Below are 17,617 nucleotides of genomic sequence, written 5' to 3'. Positions count from 1 at the left end.
GGAAAGCCATACTTCCACGGAACGGAGCCTTCTGTGCCTCGTGTTCGTCCGCCGTGTTCTTTGTTCCCAAGGGCGCGTGTCAGCTCATCGTTCTCTCTTTCGGGCTGGAACCTCCCCTCCTCCACGTCCTTATGTGCTTTTTCCAGGGCTTCAATGGGAAACTTCAGATGAGCTTTCTTATAGATGCACTTCCTTGTTTCTGGATGCAACGTTCCCCCAATCCCGTAGAACCACTCCTTACACCGTTCGATCCAACCGTGTGTCCCTAATCTGATCCCTTTCCTGGTCAGTTCCACCTCAGCTGCCTGCCACTTAGGACGGTTAGCCCTGTATCCACGTGGACCCAGAATTTGGTGATATAGCTTCAATGCAGCATTTGCCTTATTTGTTGCCGACCTTTTCTTAAATTCTTCTGACTCCGTGTTGTACTTCACGGATTCGTCCCAGTGATTTTTTACCTTCTCACTGTCCGGAGTCTTGTCTTTCTTGATAAGGCTGCGCAATCTTTTCTTGTGGTTCTTGAATAGTTCGGCCATCTTCTTCTTGGCAAAGTCGCGGAGGGCCTGCTCCATCTTGGCCTTTTCAGCGGCATCCCCCTCTTCGGGTACTATGTTGAAATGTGACATGAGCTTGGTCAGAATGCTGTCTTTGGCTACATCATCGATATAAAGACCTTGAGCTTCTTCCTCTGCAGACAGCACTAGTCCCTTCGGCTTGTTCCATTCTCGAACGGTGATCGGTACGTGGTCCCTAACAAGCACTCCGCATTGAGCTATAAATGACTTTGCACCTTTCTCTGGAGCAATCGGTTTACCATCCTTAGCGATGTGGGTGATGTCGTGCCTAACACCGTCGTCCAACTTTTTGGCCGGGCCTCGCTTCTTCGACTTTACAGAAGAAGTGCTCGATCCGGAGGGCTAAAAAAGAAATAATTCATAGTCAGTACAATTTAATTAGTTAATGCATCTAGTCGATCAACAGCGGCTTAATTAATTTATATACCTGGGTGATAACTACGGTTCCGGAGCCATTATGATGATCTTCTTCCTCACCGGCGCCATTAGGATCTTCCTCAATATTCTCCGCTCCCTCACCGGAGTCATTCAAAAAAGTTGCGGTGACATCGTCACCGCCATCATCTGGAATAACGTCATCGTCGCGCTCATCCAGAGTACCGTGGGCTATGAGGTTAGCCATGAAATTTTCTTGAGTTTCATCTCTCTCCATGCTTTCTACAACGACCTGCAAGCTATATATAGGAACCATCATATGATCAAATTAAGGATAATGCAGAAAACTGAAAATGGAGTTACATATGTAGTTGTTAACTAAGGATCGATAATATAGTGCTGAAAGCAGATAGTGCAGTTACATGCATACATAGATCGGGTTCATGTTTATTTAACCCTAATACATCAATCAATACTACAACCTCTCAACCGCGCCGACCGGGTCCTAGAGGGCGCCGATCGGGTTCTAAGTCGCGCCGGGTGAACCCCCAAAGCCACGGAACAATCACGGGAGCATGGCTAACATGAGATCCCTGCATAACGCTCCATCCGGTCCTATACATGTTGTCTAACGCATACATGTAACGGCGAACGTGCTTGTCCTCCGCCGCAATGCGCTGAGCTACCTCCTCCGGCGGGGCCGGCTCCCTCTGAAACGACCGTGGCCCATAAGACCTCCACCAGAGAATATCCGGGTCGACGACGGGACCCGAATTCCGCACCAAGGTGCGTGACCCGGAAGCTAAGACCTCCCAGTGCCACCCCGGCGAAGCCCAGTCCCGGACCTCCCCCATCTGCTGCATCTCCTCTAGAAGAGTCAGACCACGGCGCGGCGGCTGTCGCGGCATCGTAGCTACGAAAACAAATCATATATATGTACCAACGTTAACATAAATTAAAAAATAACTTCACTATATATTAGTCGGCGCCGGCACTACCGTTTGGGGGCGCCGGCACTACATATATACTCTATCTTGGGGGCGCCGGCAGGAGCGTCGGCACTATGTCGCGGTGGCACAGCCACGGGCGCCGGTAGGGGCACCGCCACGGACTCGGCACCGGCAGGGGCGCCCGCACTACCGGATTAACTATACTAACAATGTACTAACAACTATATACTAACAATATATACTAACAACTATACTAACAATGTACTAACAATACTAACAATGTACTAACGACTATACTAACTATACTAACAATGTACTAACAACAATACTAACTATACTAACAATACTAACAATATATACTAACAACAATACTAACTATACTAACAACAATACTAACAATACTAACTATACTAACAATGTACTAACAAATATATCTAATATGTCAAATTTGATAAGAAGTTAACAAAAAAAAATAAAAAAAGGGGTGGCCGGGGGGCTCACCTTGCCGGCGGAGAGGAGGCGCGTGGCGGGCGAGGAGGAGGTGGCCGACGCAGGCGGAGAGAGGAGGCGGCGGCGAGCGAGGAGGAAGCGGCAGCCGGCGGTGTTGGAGGAGGCGGCGGCGGCGGGCGGCGGCGCGCGGACGGAGACGACACGCGCGGCGTCGGGAGAGAGGAGAGAGGCGCGGCGCACGGCGGCGGCGGTGGCGGTGCGCGAGGCGGAGCGGCGACGCACGGCGGCGGCGGTGCGCGCGGCGGTGGCGATTCGCGGCGGAGGCGGTGGTGGGCGGGGCAGCCTGGCGGCACTGTGGTCTCATCCTTGCGCGATTGATTTGCGCGAGGAAGGAGACGAGCAGTTATACTGCCCCCCCCCCTTTGGTCCCGGTTCGTATTACAAACCGGGACCAAAGGCCCCCCTTTGGTCCCGGTTTGTAATACAAACCGGGACTAAAGGCCTATTTTGCTGCGATTTTCGCTGCGCGCGCAAAATAGGCCTTTAGTCCCTGTTTTTAATACAAACCGGGACCAAAGGCCATTTTTTTTAAAAAAATTCGTTCCCGCCTTATTTCAAATAAAAAAACCACGTACTGGCCACCGCAGTGCCACACGTGTCCACCGCCGCCGCCGCCATGTACTGGCCACCGCCGCCACCGCCACCGCCGTGTACTGGCCACCGCCGCCACCGCCACCGCCATGTACAGGCCACCGTCGCCACCGCCGTGTACTGGCCACCACCGTCACCGCCATGTACTGGCCACCGCCGCCACCGCCGTGTACTGGCCACCACCGCCGCCATGTACTGGCCACCACCGCCGCCGTGCCACACGTGTCCCTTCCCCGTGCCACGTGTCCCTTCCCGTGCCACGTGTCGCCGCCGCTTCCACGTGCCTCGCCCCGCCGCCACCGCCGTGCGACGTGTAGATCCCGCTTCCACGTGCCACGCCCCGCCGCTTCCCCGCGCCACCTGTCGCCGCCGCTTCCACGTGCCTCGCCTCGCCGCCGCCAGCGTGCGACGTGTAGATGCCGCTTCCACGTGCCACGCCCCGCCGCTTCCCCGCGCCACCTGTCGCCAAACTTGCCGCGTCGCTGTGCTATAAAGCGCCGCGTGCGCGCAGAACCACACGTCGCCGTCGCCTCCGTTCATTCGTCGCCGGGATGCCGCCCCGCCGTCGCGGCTCGTCCGGCTTCCGTGGCGTCCGAGCGCATCTGAACGGTAGGTTCTACGCCGAGATGCGTGCCGGTGGCTTCCGGCTCACCCTCGGCACGTACAACACCCCGGAGCTGGCGGCGCGCGCTTACGACGCGGCCGCATGGCGATTTCGGCGGCCACGGTGTGACATGAACTTCCCAGACGTCAAATCGCTAGAGGAGGCGGAGTTCCTCGCGCCGACGCCGTGCCTCGTCGACGACGAGGACCGTCACCGCCACCTCCAGGTGCAGCGCCGGATCGCCATCGCCGAGCACGACGAGGAGTTGATGCGCCAGTGGAGGGCGCAGTTCCCCAACGACGTCGACAACACCGACGCCTTCTTCGCTGACCTCCGGGCACATCGCAGGTCCAACAGGCGCCACCGTCGGGCCATCGCCGTGTTCGAGCTCGACAACCCGAATACAACTTGGGCCGACAACGACCCTCGGTGGGATGACATTTGGACCGAGACAACCTCCGACGACGAGTAGATCGACTAGACTAATTGTTTATCTAGTTTAATTGTATTTTCAATAAAGTCATTGTGGCAGACGTTGATGATGAGAAAAGTTTCCCGCCAGATACATGGAATTAAAGTACAGAGCTCAACTGAAAATTAATTAAGATACATGGCCAGATTCGACTGTTCGAGTCATTCAGTCATACTCGTGCCTAGTCCTATTGTACTCGCCACTGTAGTCGTCGTAGTCGCCGTCATCATCGTCGCTGACATCGGGGTCGCGGTAGTCGAACCTCGGCGGGAGAGCACGCGTGGGCTGGGACTGAGGGTAGCGCAGGCGGGGGCCATGGTGGGCCATGACGCTCTGGAGAGTCCGGCCGCGCCACCACAGCCGACGGCCAGCCTCATTGAAGTTTGAAGGAGGCGGGCCGCCCTCCTCGTGCCTGGCAAGCGCCCTCTCACGCCGATTGATGAAGAAGCTTTCCCAAGTCGGGCTGTAGTCGGGATGCCACTGGGGATTCCTCCGCTGCTCTGGCGTGAGCTCGAAGTAGTAGTGGTTCGTGATGGCCATCTCGCGCGCTACACGTAGAGGGACAGGAGGGACCGGTACGCCTCCGACACTCAGCAACCAGCCGGTCGGGACGCGGTAGCCCGGCGGGCAGGGGTAGTTCAACGCGCAAAGCGCCTCTGCCTCCCGGAGGGTTAGAGATACGATGGAAGCCATGGGACAGAGTGATGAGGTTTGCAGATATGAGTCTAGATGTGATATGTAAATGGAGGCCAAGCCGACATATATATAGTGAAAAAATGGTGGGAGGACGGAGGCGGGAAGCAGTGGAAAGCGCGGGAAGAAAAATAGGCGGGAACCCAGTGGCGCCGAAAATATTAGTCCCGGCTGGTGGGTACAACCGGGACTAAAGATCTTTTTTTGTGTTGGGGAAAGGGTTGGGAAATCTCCCGTGGCGCAGTTTCTCAAAGATGTCGTTGGTGCACACGCCCTACGGCATCTTCAGAAACCGCGCCTTGGATTTTTTTCCTGCAAGCCCCTGAATGACTACATCTCCTCTAACAGTGTTGGGGAAAGGGTTGGGAAATCTCCCGTGGCGCAGTTTCTCGAAGATGTCGTTGGTGCACACACCCTACGACATCTTCAGAAACTGCGCCTTGGAATTTTTCCCTGCAAACCCCTGAACGACTACATCTCCTCTAACAGTGTTGGGGAAAGGTTTGGGAAATCTCCCGTGGCGCATCTCCACTTTTAATATCTTACATACAGTTAAATGATTACACAAAAATAAATGGGAAATTGATTGCCATGTTGAGATACTCATTTGTGCCATGAACATTCTTCAATTAGCTTGATGATGGAGCATCTTCATCATTTAATCTTCTTCGGCCGTAACCATGGAGCATCTTCATCATTTAACTTGATGCTTGGATCAATGTTCACTCTGAAGGGTGGAATTTCATCAAACTTATTATAATCTTCTGACATGTCTGTCTTGTCCTCCACTCCCACGATGTTTCTTTTTCGAGAAAGAGCTATGTGGCGCTTTGGCTCATCGTTTGATGTATTTGTTTCCTTATGTTTCCTTTTTCTTGGTTTGGTAGACATATCCTTCACATAGAAAACCTGGGCCACATCCTTGGCTACGATGAATGGTTCGTCTCTATACCCAAGATTGTTGAGATCCACTGTTGTCATTCCATACAACTTGTCTACCTGAACCCCGCCTCCTGTTTTGTTGACCCATTTGCACCTAAACAAAGGGACCTTAAAAGAAGGTCCATAGTCAAGTTCCCATATATCCTCTATGTAACCATAATATGTGTCATTTGGGCCTTCATTCATTATTGCATCAAATCGGACACCACTGTTTTGGTTGGTGCTCTTTTTATCTTGGGCGATCGTGTAAAATATATTCCCATTTATCTCGTACCCTTGGAAAGTCACTACAGTCGAAGATGGTGTCTGGGCCAGCAAGTACAACTGATCTTCAATATCTTTGTTATTCAGGAGATGTTTTTGCAACCAACCGCCGAAAGTCGACATGTGTTCACGTCTAATCCAATCGTTCGATCGCCCGGGTTCTGGGAGCGTAGAAAGTTCTTGTGGTCACCGATATACGGAGCCACCAAGGTGGAACTTTGTAGAACTGTGTAGTGTGCTTGAGTCAAAGAAATCCCGTCCCTACATATCATTGATTTTCTTCCTAGCGTGCCTTTTCCACTTAGTCCCCCTTCATGCCGCGATTCAGGAACACCAATCGGCTTAAGGTCAGGAATAAAGTCAACACAGAATTCAATGACCTCCTCTGTTCCATAGCCCTTGGAGATGCTTCCTTCTGGCCTAGCACGGTTATGAACATATTTCTTTAAGACTCCCATGAACCTCTCGAAGGGGAACATATTGTGTAGAAACACAGGACCGAGAATGGAAATCTCATCGACCAGGTGAACGAGGATATGTGTCATAATATTGAAGAAGGATGGTGGGAACACCAGCTCAAAACTAACGAGACATTGGACCACATCATTCTGCAACCTCGGTAGAATTTCTGGATTTATTACCTTCTGAGAAATTGCATTGAGGAATGCACATAGCTTCACAATGGGCAGTCGAACATTTTCCGGTAGAAGCCCCCTCAATGCAATCGGAAGCAACTGTGTCATTATCACGTGACAGTCATGATACTTCAGGTTCTGGAATGTTTTCTTCTCCATATTTATTATTCCCTTTATATTGGAGGAGAAGCCAGACGGGACCTTGATACTGCTCAGACATTCAAAAAATATTTCCTTCTCTGCTTTTGTAAGAGCGTAGCTGGAGTAATGACGTCCTTTAACTCTCTCATGCAGTTTTTTGGGGTCTTTCCTACGTTGCTGGTCCTCCTGTGCTTCTGGTGTATCTTTTGTCTTCCCATACACGCCCAGAAAGCCTAGCAGGTTGATACGTCCAAAACGTATCTACTTTCCCGAACACTTTTGCTATTGTTTTGCCTCTAATTTGTGTATTTTGGATACAACTAACACGGACTAACGCTGTTTTCAGCAGAATTGCTCTGGTGTCTCGTTTTTGTGCAGAAATTCAACTTTCAGGAAAATCCCCGGAATTTATGTCGAAGGTCTTATTTTTCCAGAAAATTTACGGAGCCAGAAGGGCAAGCCTGGTGGAGGCCCGAGGCCCCCACACACTAGGCCGGCGCGCCCCAGGAGGGGGGCGCACCGCCCTATTGTGTGGCCGCCTCGGCTGGCCTCTGACGCCCTCCTCTGGACTACTTAAGGGTTTCGATCTAAAAACGCGAGACGGGAAGTGGAAGTCGCCAGAAACCATCCAGTACGCCGCCACCGTCGCGAAACTCCGTTCGGGACCAGAAACTCCGTTCTGGCACTCCGCCGGGACGGGGAATTGGAGGAGATCATCGCCATCATCACCACCGACGCCTCTCCATCGACCAGCCATGTTTCCCCATCCATGTGTGAGTAATTCCCCCGCTGTAGGCTGAAGGGGATGGTAGGGATTGGATGAGATTGGTCATGTAATAGCATAAGATTGTTAGGGCATAGTGCCTAGTGTCCGTAATTGGTACTTTGATGATATTGTTGCAACTTGTTATGCTTAATGCTTGTCACTAGGGCTCGAGTGCCATGATCTCAGATCTGAACATGTTATTGTTTCATGATGATATGCATTGTTTTATGATCTTACCTGCACGTTGTATACACATGTCGCTGTCCGGAACCCGAGGCCCCAAAGTGACATAAATTGGGACAACCGGAGGGGAAGGCAGTGATGTGAGGATCACATGTGTTCACGGAGTGTTAATGCTTTGCTCCGGTACTCTATTAAAAGGAGTACCTTAATTTCCAGTAGATTCCCTAGAGGCCCGGCTGCCACCGGCTGGTAGGACAAAAGATGTTGTGCAAGTTTCTCATTGCGAGCACGTACGACTATATACGGAACACATGCCTATGGATTGCTTAGTACTTGGACACCGTTTTATTATTATCTGCAAATGCCCTGCTTTGATTGTTACATGAGTTTCTCTCATCCATGCAACGCCCATCATCCATCCCTGTGCCTACAGTATTTTAATCATGCTGTTTACTATAATCAGTAGTCCTGTCTTTGTTACTCTGCTGCTGTTATTTCACTACTGCTACTGCTATAAACTGTTAGTACTGATAAACTCTTGCGAGCAAGTATGTTTCCAGGTGCAGCTGAATTGACAGCTCCGCTGTTAAGGCTTTCAAGTATTCTTTGGCTCCCCTTGTGTCGAATCAATAAATTGAGTTTTACTTCCGCGAAGACTGTTGCGATCCCCTATACTTGTGGGTCATCAAGACTATTTTCTGGCGCCGTTGCCGGGGAGCAGCAATGGCCCGACCAAGATCATCATCAGCAGGCTCATCTGATGCCTCTTGATCTTCTACTTCATTGTCTTCATTGCCTTCTGCAGTATCATCGTATTCAGGGAAATTGGGATAACCGTCATCATCCTCTTCCTCTTCTTCATTGCCTTCCATCATAACCCCTCTTTCTCCATGCTTGGTCCAACAATAGTAACTGTGCATGAAACCGGATCGCAGAAGGTGGCTGTGAATGAGACTCGAGTGAGCGTAATTTACGATATTCTTGCAGTCAACACATGGACAATACATGAAGCCACCATGTTTGTTTGCCTCCGCCACGACCATAAAATTATCCAGGCCCGAAGTGAACTCGTCAAACCGTCGGTCAATGTACATCCATTGCTGATTCATCTGCATGATATAATTAAGCTGATCAAAACCATTACAGAACATCACGATGTATATATGCACATGCATTTTATCAATTGCAGATGAAAAGGATAAAGTTGTTAACCTCGATAAAGAAGAAAAAAGCAAGTTAAGTGTGGCTTGATTTGTGTAAACTCAAGTGGCAAATCCTCTTAAGCATTTCATCGAACACCTCTTGTGCATGTGAAGAAGAGAGGAGAGCAATACACCCCTCTTGTGAAGAAAGTGAAAAAATGGCCAAGTGTGGCTCACACTTGGGCAGGGGCAAGGTTATATAGGCAGATTGGGGACTTTGTCCCGGTTTGTAATACAAACCGGGTCCAGAGGGGGGGCCTTTGGACCCGGTTTGTAATACAAACCGGGACTAAAGGTTTCCCACGCCTGACACGGCCTGCCGTGCCCTGCCGTGGACCTTTTAGTCCCGGTTTGTGTTACAAACCGGGTCCAAAGGCCACTACAGGATAGGCTCCAGCTAGTGGGGTCGCCCTGGGCAAAACGAACCGGGACCAATGCCCCCCATTGGTCCCGGTTTGGTTCTGCACTGGGACATTTGCTTGGGACCAAAGGCCTCTTCTCCACTAGTGCTTCGTCAATTTCAAGATCCGATTCACCGGCTCAGTTTTTCAAAGTTGTGTGTGTACGTTCATAGGGGTGAGTGTATGTGCGTGTATGTGAGCGGTTGCGTTTGGACTGTATTTCTCAACAAAAAAAATCGAGAAAAACAAAATGCACCTTTGGCCGTTTTGTTTTTCCGCGTGTTGCTTCACCGAGAGTATGTGATTCGATCCTGTTCCACGAATTACGGAGTTTTGTTGCCAAAAGAATAGATTTGTATATAGTCCTATTCGGAAATAAAAACAGATTTGTATAGAGTCCTTTTCCATCGCATAGGAAGAAAGATACGAAGATATGACGCTCGGACGACCCTTAAACACGCACGCATATGCCCTAGCGCGAGTAGAGCACGCACGAGGGACTTCTCTGCCGGGTGTACGCACGTCTCGATCTCGAAAGTCCAGCACCGATCGATGGCTCTCTTTTTGATGAGGTCTCGCCTGAGCGTCGGCAGGAGCTTCGCCACCGGGATCGCCAAGGCCGTCAGCGGCGGCACCAACACCAGCAAACCCGTGGGCAACGTCCGGCGCTTCTCCGCCGGTGCAGGCAACAACAACAGCAGCAACAAGGGGGCGACGATCACGAAAGGCTGTTTGCTCGGCGCCGGCCTGGTCGTTCAGGGCTTTGGACTCGGGTATATTACCCAGAAATACGTCGACAGCAGGTTAGGTACCCTAGATGCGTCACAGCAGGCGTCGTCGACTCTCTCCGACGAAGCCAAGGCCGAGCTGCGCCGGTATGCCGACAAGAAGTTCTCCGAGGCACAGCGGCTCACCAAGTCTTTTCAGGACGAAGCTATGGCAGAGTTGGCCCGGATTCGCAGTCAGTCCGACGATTCAGCTCAGCGGCGGGCGGCGGACGAGAAGAAACTGGCCCAACTCGCCGAGGAAATCAAACAGATCCACGGGGCTGTTCGAGCCTGCGACCGGATCATGCAGAACTCGCGGCTGGGGGATGAGGTGAAGCACGACGAGTTGAGGACTGAATTTACCAAGCTACACTATGAGTTTCTCAAAACGGATGACAAGCTAAACACCGCGCTGGCCCAGGTGCGCAACTCGCGGGCGGCGGACGAGAAGAAGCTGGCCGAACTCACCAAGGAGATCGCACAGATTCGCGGGGAAGTTCGAAGCTGCGACTGGAAGCTCGACTCCGCACTTTCCCAGAAAAGCTCGAGGGCGGCGGACGAGAAGAAGCTGGCCGAACTCACCAAGGAGATCGTGCAGGTTCGCGGGGAAGTCCGAAGCTGTGACCGGAAGCTGGACTCCGCACTTTCTCAGCAAAACTCGAGGGCGGCTGACGGGGGAAACTACGCCGAGTTGAGCGGCGAGGTCGCCGAGCTACGCCAGGAGTTTCAGAAAACCGACCGGAAGCTGAAGGCCGCGCTGTCCCAGGTGAACTCGCGGCCGGCGGCGAGCGAGGGGGTGTCAGCCGAGTGCAGGAACGAGATTGCGAGGTTGGGCCAGGAGATTCGGAGCACCGATCGGAAGCTAAACTCGGCGCTGTCGCAGATGAACTCGCAGCCGGCGGCGAGCGAGGGGATGTCGGCCGAGTGCAAGAACGAGATCGCGAGGCTAAGCCAGGAGATTTAGTGCACCGATCGGAGGCTAAAATCGGTGCTGTCCCAGATGAACTCGCGGGTGGCGAGCGACGGGAGCTTCGCCGAGTGCAGCAACGAGATCGCCAGGCTGCGCCAGAAGATGAGCAGGCTTGAAGGGACCGTGGATCGGCTCGTGGAAGACAGTAGGAAGCCTCCGTCAGATCCAGGTGCTGGACCGAATGGGCCGAAGGCCAAGAAATACAAGCAAGATTAAGTGCGCTCAACTGGCCTACAAATTAGTAGCACTCGAGGAAACGAAACTTCAACACTACAAAGTAAATTAATGTCGCTGGTTGGAGGTCATCTCGGATCAATTGTAGGAGTGGTACCCCGAAGATGGATGATCCTTTCCTGATAGTTGATTAGCTGGCACTCCGTCTATTTCAATTTAGTAGTCTCTTTTTTTTTTCAAAATATATGTACTTCTGCACTTCCTATGCAACTTTAGTTATTGCCTTCCTATTTTTTTTTGTTTCAATAGACCACAATTTGTTTTGTTAACTGCTCTTATGCTTGCATGGCTTGATTTTGGAAGAAAGATGGTACATGATGTGTGTCTAGGAGGGTTTTAGTTACCGGACCGGTTACCATGGTTACCGGCCGGCAACCGGTTTTACCTACCGCCCCCGGTAAATGAGCTTCTTGAATAAAATTTGGCTCATATTTGTGCGATTTCCGGTAATTATGTGGTAACTGCTCGGTAACTAGATGGTAACCTACCGGTTACTGAATATTTCAACTTTTCTCCTTTTGAATTCAAAATATATTACAAAATTTTCTTCAGTTATTTCCGGTAACTAGGGTAACCCCAAATACCAAGATCCTCTAGTAAAAAATATCAGTATGGCAGCAATGTAGATATTTAACAACATTCTTAGTTCTTGGGCAAAACTCCAAAAAGATATAATTTTGAATAGATGTAGCAACTCTTTTGTTAACGGCCTGTGCCCAGTAAGATATGTTCACAAATTTTGTTGTATAACAGCATATCCGTCAATAGATGCAGAGATTAGAGCTTTCCTCTTTTCAAAAATAAATATACTTTATTATATTTCTTATGGTTGTTTCAAGTTTGAAGTGCTATGAAGAATACAAAATATGAACATCTCCTTCTTGTAGTAAGCAGCTCATCTTGTTACAGTAGGCAAGTGTTCACCAGATTCTTATCCCTAGTGAAAAACCATAGAACCTCATTTGGCACCCATGAATTAGATGCTCCCTCCAGCCACATTAAAATATTGACGCGGATTTAAACTGAACATTTGAATGTATGGCTGCGACAACTAAATCGGGTCAGAGGGAGTAAAAATCTTGGAATTGGTTTCAAGAACGAGTGTTTGACTGTCACAAGAATTGGGATCATAAATTCGAAATTCAATCCTACTGAGTTAGTACATCACATTTTTTTACTTGAATCTGACTGAAATGAACTAAGTTTTTTATAAGTATCATGAAAAAAAAAATTATTTGAAGTTGTGTGCACTACTGTAATACGGAGTAGTTGAAACACATTGACTGGACTGGCCATTATTTCAGTATATGTCGAAAATGACTGAATTTTCTAAAAATAAAATACAAAATTGTAAATTATTAAAAATAAGAATTGCTTGATACAGAAAAATGATGCTTATCCTCACTGTAACCTCGTATTGATATTTTGTCAAGAAACCTAATATTACTATCATAATATTGACTACAACGATGATGGATGGAACTTAATTAACACACGATACCCCTAAGCTAGATCCTAACGCGACGCGGGACGAATTCAACCCTAGAAGCCTGCGTTGATGATTATTGTTGCTTCAATCATTACATGCTGATGGGCGCCGTCGATGGTAAGGACCAGGTGCAATGCAAAATCAACCGTACGGTTTAAGAAATATACAAATCACAGACATCGCCAAGGCAAATATCCTCCCTGACACTGAAATCGTGAAGCATACATATGTGGAAATCGCACAACGCCGTCTATTTCTTCCGAAAGTCTCAAGCAACACCGTATTATCTCTATATGTCAATCATATAGAAATTGCCAAGCACAGATCGATCGGTGATTAAAGATATTGGAAAATATATAAACAATAATCTGGCGTACATACTATATAGTCTTGGGATTAGCCCGTACGCCATGGTGCGGCTGCACATGGGCTGATGGGCACTCTACTCGCTTCATTCCTTCTGACCTTTGACGAGTCTTCTCCTGCAACGGACAGATCGCATGTTCTGTTAGAAAAATTAACCTAGTTATTGATTTTGTTGGCCATTTCTGAGCGCCAATTAACCAGCTTGTTAGCGGATGGATGAAGAATTGGGCAGCGACTAGGGTGGCAAGCGGCGCCCGCTTCCCGTCCCGCATAACATGAGACACATCAAAATGAGGTATAATACTAAATTTAAACGGAATTAGTGCATGATTAGAACAAAGCTGCGCCCCGCATCCCGCGCCGCTTGCCACCCTAGCAGCAACAATATCACACATCCGACGTCTCCAAACCGTGGCAAAGTATGCGTGGAGTCTTTATTCAACGGGGACGATAGAAACATCACAACTGAGATATCGACAATACCTATGTTGGCTCCAGTTACCTACACACTTCTCTTCCTCTTCTTCTCTCCTCACCGAGCTGGTCGGAGCAGAGCTAAAGATGGTTGTTGGGCTTCTCTGTACATAGTAAAGGTAGCCCTTCTCACTGTAGTTGTAGGTTTAGAGTTTGCGGTGGTACCCCCATCGGGAATGACGAAATGCCGCTGGGCTTATTCCTTCCGGTACTGCCACTCGGCGCTGGTAGGCTGTCCTTGAGGTTCTCTCGCGGGCTCTCGAGGTGGGAGGTCGAGTGTGTTCCAAGTGGTTCGTCCCCGGCGATGCAACAATTGTCTATGCTTGGCTGAAGCTCGGTGCAGATAGAGCTAGACTAGACTATTCTGTGCAAACTAGATCCGAGGTCCTTTATGCTAATTGTCTGGATATGTTTGTAATTTCCTTACTTTTGAGGTCCTTTCTATAATATCTATCCACACTCTCGATCCTTCGAGACCATCTCCCGTTCAAAAAAAAAAACTTACGCGGAGACTAGGGAGTAATTGGGCAGGTGGTCAACAGCCTTATATGAACGAGCTGCATCATCCCCTTTAATTCAAACGACCACAACCGGCACTTAGTGGGCCACCGCGAGCGTGCCCATTTACAGGTTGAGGTGGAGCGCATGGTCAGCAGTATGATTCAAGGAACAGAAGAGACATCCTTTCGTATACAGGGGGTCAAGGGGGAACGTACCCGAACATGGACATCCCAAAGCTAGCCGTCAGAAAGGTCACGCATACCTGCATTACATGCCGTCCATTTCTTCAGAAAGTGTCAAACAAGGATGATCTCTAGATGTCAGTAATAGAGAAATCGCCAAGCAAAGATAGATAATAACTAAATAAGACTATACGTGTCTGCGCATCTCCTCGGATTAGCCCGTAAGCCATGGTGTGGCTGCACGACCGTGTGCATGTGCACGCTATCCGCTTCCTTCGTGATGTCCTTGCTCAATCCCCTCCAGGCATCGATCACAAGGCTATATATACGTACCAAACCAATCCTTACAATCATCACCCAACTAACCGTCAAAAAACAAACCGTCCTCAGACACTGAGCTAGGTACACGAGCAAACACAAAATCAAGAACAGGTACACACAAAGCTTCCAAATCAGATTCGTGCGGCCGTCAGATTGATATAAGCGTATCGGCCAGCAATATGGCGCCAGCTCCAGCTCGAGCTATCGCGGTGGCGTTGCTAATGTTCACCTGCTGTGGGTTGGCCTTGGCCGCGGACAAAGCGCCGATCAAATGGATGAAAGCGCATGCCACGTTCTACGGCGGCGCTGACGCCGCTGGCACCATGGGTAACTAACTAGGAGCTTACTTCGCGCTCTTCATACGCAAATTGAATTCTACATTGTGGTGCCTGAGCTAAAAGCATATTATTTCATTAACGCAGGTGGAGCATGCGGGTACGACAACCTCTACGCGGAGGGGTACGGGACTCGGACGGCGGCGCTGAGCTCAGCGTTATTCAAAGACGGCACTTCATGCGGGCAGTGCTACAAAATCGCGTGTGACCGCAAACGGGCAGACCCCGCGTTCTGCAAACCTGGTGTTACGGTGACGATCACCGCGACAAACCTCTGCCCGCCTAACAATGCGCTTCCCAACGATAACGGTGGATGGTGCAACCTGCCGCGGGAACACTTTGACATGGCCCAACCGGCCTGGCAAAAGATCGGCGTCTATGAGGGTGGCATTATCCCCGTCATGTACCAGAGGTACATACACATGATATTTGTTTTGTTTCATCAGTTTCCCGTGCTTCTAGTACAACATAAAAATGTTTAAAGATAATATATATTTCTGTAGGGTACCATGCCTGAGGAAGGGTGGGGTGCGGTTCAGGATTGTTGGTCATGATTACTTCAACCTAGTTATCTTGATGAATGTGGCGGCTGCTGGTTCAATCAAGTCAATGGATATCAAGAGCTCCGATTCAAATGATTGGTTGCCAATGTCCCGTAACTGGGGCGCGTACTGGCAGTGCGGAGGGTATCTTACCGGGAAAATGCTCTCGTTTAGAGTGACCGACACTGATGGACAAACAATCGTGTTCAACGAAATTATGCCGGTCGGATGGAAGTTTGGTCAAACATTTGCGAGCAAATTACAATTCAAGTGATTGTTTCTGCGAGTACAATTAGAAATAATTGGAATGTGTACATTACCATTGATTTGTTAGGGCATGTATCCTAGACAATTCTGTACAGTGTTTACCCTGTTGTAATATTGGTGTTTCTATTAACATGTATGAGGCACACAAAAATGCAGCCGATTCCACCAGGGTGGTTAAATATTTATTTCCTATACTTATGTAGTTTCACAATATATATATAGCAAACGTGAGATACTATTTGGACATTCTACAGTACAGTGTTGTATTTCCACAATAAGAAGGAAGACCAATTGTACAGTCTCATATTCTAATGATTAAACCCAACTTTTTTTTGTTGATGTCTTCAAGCTCGAGTTCTCGTCTACCAGAAAGGCCATCTTTGATAGCTATATACGGCTTGCCGAGTGCCAAAGCAGTGGGTACTCGCCAAAGGTTTCATTTGCTGTGTACCAACCACAAAACGGATGGCAAAGACTTGGTACATGACTGAGACATAAAATATATTCGGCGAAGAAAAATACACGGCAAAGTGTTACTTTGCCAACAAGTGTAAAAACTAGACACCCAGAATATGCTACCGATGCCTAGTGTCGAATTTTGACACTCGGCAAGGTCGTGCGTCACATATCTACTGGCCCTCCGATTGATGGGAACCTGACGATGCCAGCCTTTGTCGTGCCTAGTGTCAAACCTTGACACTCGACAAAGACTATGTTTGCCTAGTGTCAAAGCTTAACACATGTCAAAGATATTAGATTTCGACAATTATTTTCCCTTCCACTCATGCGAAACCGTGTGATACCAACAACGTACCTAATAAAACAATACGTTGTGAACCTAAACGTGAACTAACGAAAGCAGACATGTAGTTAAAATTTGGTCCACTTCTAGATAAATCTGCAGAACACATTAGAAAATACCATGAGTTCCCAGAAAGGCATCGCCATCAGCAGGTATGTGAACCGTAGTACAAAAGTGGTCTTCTATTTTGGTGCGTCGATGTCGTACGATTTCAAGTTTCTTGTAGCGGTTTCACACAAAAAAAAGTATCAGAAAAATGGTTTCCATTGCTAGGAAAGGAACATGTGCGCAGTATGGGCTCATTCCGGCAAACTTTGACATGTCTAAGGTCATGAACAAGCTCATTTGCCCTAAAACTATAGAACTCGGTATGTGGAAGCTTGTTTTGTGAAGGGTTTTTCATAATAACTGTCGTATTCCAAAAGGTTATAATTTTTACTCGGAACTAGTTCACATAAAATGATGCTTCAGGAATGTTCACATTTTCTGGTTCTTTCTGAGTGATTTGTGCTCAAATTAGAATCCGTCGGAATGACCTTTCGCCAGAGCAGTCGTGATGGGAAAACCAGAGGGAACCGCGCGAAATTGATATCGCACCTGTGATAAAACAACATGTTGTGTACCTAAAAATGATTTTTTCCATAAAATATGGAATTAGCGGCACGTAGTTTATATCTGACCCACTTCCAGCGAAATCTCCAGGGCACTATAGAAAAGCCAGTGTCATCAGCATTTATATAAAATATAATATAGAGGTGGTCATCCATTTTTGTATATAGGTGTCCTACGATTGCAGGTTGCTTTTCTTTTAGTTGCTTCACACAAAAAAACCGTTTTGAGAGCCAGAAAATGAAAAATGGGGTTTTCATGGCTAGAAAAAGAAAACTCATAAAACGAACATTGATTTCCGTCCCAAGGATCCCGCATGTGCGCCATATGGACCCATTCCCTTAAACTGTGACATGCCCAAAGTCATGACCAAGCTCATTTTCCCTATAAGTCGTAGAACTCCATAGGTGGTATCTTATTTTTTCGAAATAACAATCATATTTTAAGTTTATAT

The 17,617-nt window shown here is 48.6% G+C and overlaps 1 protein-coding gene across 1 annotated transcript; it reads left to right on the top strand.

Annotated features, from left to right (window-relative positions):
- The first annotated feature begins 14,664 nt into the window (after positions 1-14,664).
- On the top strand, positions 14,665-15,978 carry LOC127296495 (expansin-A24-like). Its single transcript, XM_051326591.2, has 3 exons — positions 14,665-14,935; positions 15,031-15,355; positions 15,447-15,978. The coding sequence occupies exons 1-3, from the start codon at positions 14,788-14,790 to the stop codon at positions 15,757-15,759; spliced, it is 786 nt and encodes a 261-aa protein (XP_051182551.1). The 5' UTR covers positions 14,665-14,787; the 3' UTR covers positions 15,760-15,978.
- Positions 15,979-17,617: the final 1,639 nt, after the last annotated feature.

The sequence above is a fragment of the Lolium perenne genome, chromosome 4 (genome assembly GCF_019359855.2).
Source record: "Lolium perenne isolate Kyuss_39 chromosome 4, Kyuss_2.0, whole genome shotgun sequence".
Taxonomy (NCBI): Eukaryota; Viridiplantae; Streptophyta; class Magnoliopsida; order Poales; family Poaceae; genus Lolium; species Lolium perenne.
This window is presented reverse-complemented; position numbering and strand designations above follow the sequence as displayed.

Excerpts from the sequence above, each read along its gene's own strand:
- LOC127296495 (XM_051326591.2), top strand. The coding sequence starts at position 14,788 with ATGGCGCCAGCTCCAGCTCGAGCTATCGCGGTGGCGTTGCTAATGTTC. Across the intron at positions 14,936-15,030 it reads TGACGCCGCTGGCACCATGG|GTGGAGCATGCGGGTACGAC; the intron begins GTAACTAACTAG and ends TCATTAACGCAG. Across the intron at positions 15,356-15,446 it reads ATCCCCGTCATGTACCAGAG|GGTACCATGCCTGAGGAAGG; the intron begins GTACATACACAT and ends ATATTTCTGTAG.